General features: G+C 41.7%; 1 protein-coding gene across 1 annotated transcript; it reads left to right on the top strand.

Annotated features, from left to right (window-relative positions):
* The first annotated feature begins 1,060 nt into the window (after positions 1–1,060).
* Positions 1,061–5,506, top strand: LOC149081322 (uncharacterized). Its single transcript, XM_089238317.1, has one exon. It carries the CDS (start codon positions 1,061–1,063, stop codon positions 5,504–5,506), a length of 4,446 nt encoding a protein of 1,481 aa, XP_089094443.1.
* The last annotated feature ends 213 nt before the right edge of the window (positions 5,507–5,719 follow it).

Raw genomic sequence — 5,719 nt, 5'->3', positions numbered from 1 at the left:
CTTATCCACTGCAAGTGAGGATTCTTGTTCCATCGGGTGAATGTGGACTTTTGGGACACCCTGTATATTGAAGAAAATTTTCAAAATTTATTAAGGGTTCCGCGAGAGCTTTCGCGTTGGAAAACCCTGCCCTAGGGGAATATAAGTTGGTCCGCGTCTCAGGAGACGTGACGAATAACGATAAATAAGACGAGACGTAATCTAGGGGCCATTAGTGCAAAAGGGGCCTGTGAGATGTGCTTCCTAAAGACACGAATGGCAGAAGTTGAAGCGAAGAGAACCCTCCTTGTTCTTTAAAATGGAATCGCCGAAACATCGGGACACCTGCCTTTGAGGGACAAAGGAGGACAGAAGAGAGACCTTGGACGATCAGTGGGTCTCGGGAGCTGCCTATGTGCAGACGTGAATGTGAGGCGTGTAGTTTGTAAAATGATGGAGACCATTTGCGTTATTGAGTGATCAAATAAAGATCATGCAAAGTGGCAGATACGTGTGATGTTGATTATGTGAAAAGTTTTATTATTGTGAAAAAAAAAAGGGAATTGAAGTTCACCCACCAATAAAGGTGAACCCAACAGTGGTCGCAGCGGTGCCTTTCGGAAGAAACTGGTGATGTGTATGTGATGAGCCCGATACATCGGTAGCGAGTGAGAGAAACAAACGTATACATCGAGGCGACGCCGGCAAGAAGAGAACCCAAACAACGAAAAGGAAAAGATAGTCTCCTGGTACAAACGATAAGTTCGGTGGCGTGAGTAATTTTTTTTTTCTCTCTCTCTCTCTCTCTCGGCGGTAAATATATGGAGTTCAGACAGTTTTGGTTTGAAGATTTTTGTGTTTGTTGCCAGTGTAACCGCAAATCGTGATCAGTGTGTTTCTTGTATTTTTACTGTCTTTTTGTTTGGTTTTTTTTTCCTTTGCCTTTCGAAAAAAAAAAAGAAGAAAAATGCGTGGGTGAGATCATTCGTTGCATGAAACTTTTTAATTTTTTTCAACAAATTCGGTAGATAGTAGGAATCCGATAGTGTTTTTGAATTTCGGTTCATTGAGTGACAGGAAAATGACTTTTCTGATGAAATACCGCAAAGAGGAACTGAAGATACTGGCCATTGAGCTTGGTGAGGCAGTGGCACCTGATATCAAGGTAATGGAATTGAAAGATATCATTTTGGGTAATAAGGCATACGATGAGGAAATAGTTAGAGAACTATTAATTACTATAAGGCGCGAAAGAGTAGAGAAGGAGGAGATTCAGAGAGAGATTTATCAAAGAGAAAGAGAACTCCAATTTCGATTAGAAAGCGAGGAGCGTTTAGCCCTAGAAAAAATGCGTATTGGCATGGAAAATCAAAGTGGCTCAAACGAGTCTGGAAGTAAGGTTAAGACTTTAGATGATTTCGTGAAGGTAGTGAAGATGTTGACAGTCAAAGTCCCGTCTGAACCTGAGGGTTGGAGCTATTTTTTCACCAGTCTTGAGAAAGCTTTCGAGAGTGAAAATGTACCTGAGGCGGCAAGGGCAAAAATTTTGATTTGCATGCTGGGGGAGAGAGCTGCTAATCTATTGACATGTTTGAGCAGTGACAAATATGATGATTATAAGGAGTTGAAATTAATTGTGTTGAGGGAGTATCAGCCCTCCCCGCAGACATGTCTCGAAAACTTCCAAAAAGCGAGTCGGAACGAGGAAGAGACGTTCATGCAGTTTGCCACAAGGCTTACGTCGCAATGGGAACAATATATCAGGATGAGAGGAGCCACGGATTTCGAAAGTGTGAACTCATTGGTTGTAGCCGATAAATTATTCCAGACACTGGACCGGGAGACAGCGTACCACATTGGAATCCGACAAAACGGGGAGTGGTTTAAACCTAGGGACCTTGGGAGAGAATGTGATATTTTTTTCGCATCGAGGGGAAGAGAAATGGCTTCGAGTCCGAGGGAAAAACGTCGAGGCAGTTGGAGTGACAGAGTTCATGGGCAGTTTCACGATAGACGGACAGAGAACAAACTCTTCGATGGGAGCAGTAAAGGAGCACAATACAGGGAGAGTTGGAGAAAACCCACTTGTTTTGAATGTAATTCAAAATTTCATTTCAGACGTAACTGTCCCATTCTGGAGAAGCGAAAATTTACTGAATTTGAAGGTGAAAAAAAAGCTAACATAAACCATACCCGAACTTTGGGAGAAGAGACAGACGAACACGAAAGGGTGGTGGTGGCAAAAGTCCGATCTTTTGGGGAAACAACTTCGGGAAAGTCTGTTCGAGAACATCTTAGCAAATTAGAAAGAATTCCAATAAGTGTAAACGGGAAACTAGTTTATGCTCTCGTAGATTCTGGTAGCGAGATTACCGTAGTAAGACAGGATGTACTTCCTGAAATCCAAACAGAAGGGAGGCCGACTATTTTTTTAAAAGGTATTTTCGGACCTGCGGTAAAATGCCCACTTTTAAGCATTCCTTTAGGAATGGCGGTTGGGGATAGATCAAACGTGATACACCAGGAGGTATTGTGTGCGATAGCCAAGAATTTGGTGGAAGACGTTTTGTTGCCACCAGACGTAAGAAATATGCTGTGTGTGGAAGAGGGGAATTCGCTCGACACTCGAAAAATAGAAACAGAGGAGATTAACTCCAAGGCAGGGATGATGGAACCCAAGAAAATGTCCGAGAATGATCAAGAAGGCAAGAGTTACGAGTTTTCCGAGGAAATTGATAATGAAGGGATGGATCAAGAAAGAAGCAATTTAGATGAAAAGGATAAAATGCTGTCATCGACAGATCAGTTCCTTCGGGAACAAAATTTGTGTACGGATTTACGTGGAGCATGGGATAACGCGAAAATTGGGAAAGCAAACTACTTTGTTGCTGGGGAACTTTTTTGGCATCGAGATAAGATTCTGGGAGAAACTGTGATGCAGCTAGTTCTGCCCAAGGGCAGAAGAGATGAAGTATTGAAACTAGCGCATTCCTCGGTATTTGCAGGACACATGGGAAAAAGAAAAACAATCGAAAGAATACGGTACTCTTTCTTCTGGGACACTCTGAAGAAGGATGCCGAAAGGTACTGTGAGCTGTGTGAAGAATGTCAATTGACTAAACGAGTATTAACGAGGGAAAGAGCCCCAATAACTCCCGTAACAAGACCAGAATTGCCTTTCCAGGTGGTCAATGTTGACATAATCGGTCCAATAACCCCTAGTAGTTCTAAGGGGCATAAATACATTTTATGTCTGGTCGATCAACATACCAGGTGGGCGGAGGCTTTGCCACTCACTGGCATCTCTGCAAAAAGCACTTGTGAGGCATTATTAAGCATCTTTGCTAGAACGGGCATACCTAATGTCATAGCATCAGACAATGGTACCAACTTCAATGCGGAGTTGACTAAAGAATTCGAGAGAAGAATTGGAGCGTGCCCGAGATTTTCAACTCCTGGATACCCCCAATCAAATGGATTGGTTGAAAGATTCAATCAAACGTTGAAAAGGATGTTGAACCACATTATACACGCCGAAGGTAGGAAATGGCATCTGCAACTGCCATATGCTTTGTGGGCGTATCGGGAAATTCCTAATAATACTACGGGAGTCGCACCATTTCAACTTCTATATGGCAGACCTCCACAAGGCCCATTATGCATTTTGAAAAATACATGGACAGGCAAATATGACGGGTTGCAATTGAACACGAAACCGATATCGTTGTACCTACATGATATGAAATGTCGGTTGGAAAGAGCAGCGGAACAAGCAAATCTTACTGCTCAAGTACAACAAGATAGAATGGCGAAATATTATAATCTGAGGTCTTCGGTTAGATCATTCAAACAGGGGGACAAAGTCATAGTGTTAATACCAGACTCTAACAGCAAAATCTACGCTAGGTGGCAAGGTCCGGGTTTTATCAAGGAACAAAAGGGCCAGCACTCATTTCTAATTGAGATGGGGGATGGCAGTGTAAAACATGTACATGAAAACAAAATCAGGAAATTCTCCTCATGTGTAAATTCGGCCAGTATTATTTTCGAAGGGGATGAAGATTTTGGAAGAGTGGAGACATGCCCCACCCATACTTCAAAGGCCACTGATTTTTTTAAAGGGGTAAATGATCTTAATATAGATTCACTTAATAAATGGCAATCAGCTGATTTAAAAAATCTCATTTTTAAGCATAGGATCTTGTTCACGAGACCAGTTCAACCAGCTAAGGTTGGCGAACACACGATTGAATTGGTACCCAATGCCACACGGAAAAAACCTCATTGTTACAAAATACCAATGGCATATCGCGCAGAGGTCGATAAACAAATTCAAGAGTTGTTAGACTGGAATCTTATTGAGATATCAGAGGCAGAAATTGTATACCCTGTAGTATGTGTTGCAAAGAAAGACTCCTCCATTCGTATGTGTATTGACTATCGAGCACTGAATTCAGTGACTAAGGTCCCCGTCTTTCCGATGAAAGACATTCAAGAACTAATGTACGTGGCAGGAGGGGCGTGTTGGCTTACCAGCTTAGATTTATTGAAAGGATATTGGCAAATCAAAATGGACGAAAACTGTCGACATCTTACGGCTTTCGCGACTCACAATGGCGTATACCAATGGAAGACCATGCCGTTCGGGTTGGTCGGGGCCAGTGGTACGTTTCAAAAACAAATGAATCGAGTTCTCAGGGAACATCATGAATATGCTCAGGCTTACATAGACGATATAATAATATTTTCTAAAACCTGGGAGGAACACCTTATGCATATATCTGCAGTGCTGAGAGAACTAGATAACTACGGTTTTTCCATACGTATGCAAAAATGTAACTTCGCAGCGAAAGAGATAAAATACTTGGGACATAGAATCGGGAACGGAAGACATGGGCCAGACGAGGAAAAGGTGTTGGCTATCAAAAACCTGAAGGCACCTGTTGATAAAAAACAAGTGCGCTCGGTGTTGGGGTTAATGGGGTTTTATCGTTCATATATTCCAAACTACGCAGCCCTGTCAGCGCCTTTGACTGACCTCACCAAGAAGGGATCTCCAAATAAAGTTTGTTGGGGAAAGATAGAGGAAGAATCTTTCCAGAAGTTAAAGGATGCATTATGCCGAGTAACTTATCTAGCTACACCACAGTTCAACAAAAATTTTCAGGTACATGCAGATGCATCATGCGTTGCGGTAGGAGGATGTCTCACACAGATGGATGCCGAGGGCCAGTACAAACCGATCGCTTTCGTGAGTCAAAAACTTAATGATACTCAGAGGAAATGGGCCACCATAGAAAAGGAAGCGTGGGCCATTCTTTTTGTTTTGAAGAAATTTGAAAAATGGGTAATTGGGACGAAAATCGAAATAATAACTGACCACAATCCACTGACTTATTTGCAAGATACAACACCCAAAAGCCCAAAATTGATGCGCTGGGCTCTGGCACTGCAAAGATGGAATTTTCAGATTGTACATAAAGCTGGTGCGTTAAATCAGGTACCAGATGCATTATCACGATTGTAGTATTTTTTTTTTTGTAATGTATGTGCGTATCTCGTATTCGGATATTAAATCTGAAGGATGTATTCTATATATATATTTTTTGATATTGCTATGCACATTTCGTACACGTGAGTTAATCATAGTATTGTACCCGGAACATTCAAACAGACAGGAAACAATAGATATATTTCATATATGTGAATATTGTTGTGTATGTATACAATACATGGATAT

Source organism: Pholcus phalangioides, unplaced genomic scaffold (assembly GCF_987345545.1).
Source record: "Pholcus phalangioides strain wild (caught in Gottingen) unplaced genomic scaffold, Ppha-v1.0 ptg000010l_1, whole genome shotgun sequence".
NCBI classification, from domain to species: Eukaryota; Metazoa; Arthropoda; class Arachnida; order Araneae; family Pholcidae; genus Pholcus; species Pholcus phalangioides.
The sequence above is the reverse complement of the archived record's forward strand: the minus strand, read 5'-3'. Positions and strand labels throughout refer to the sequence as shown.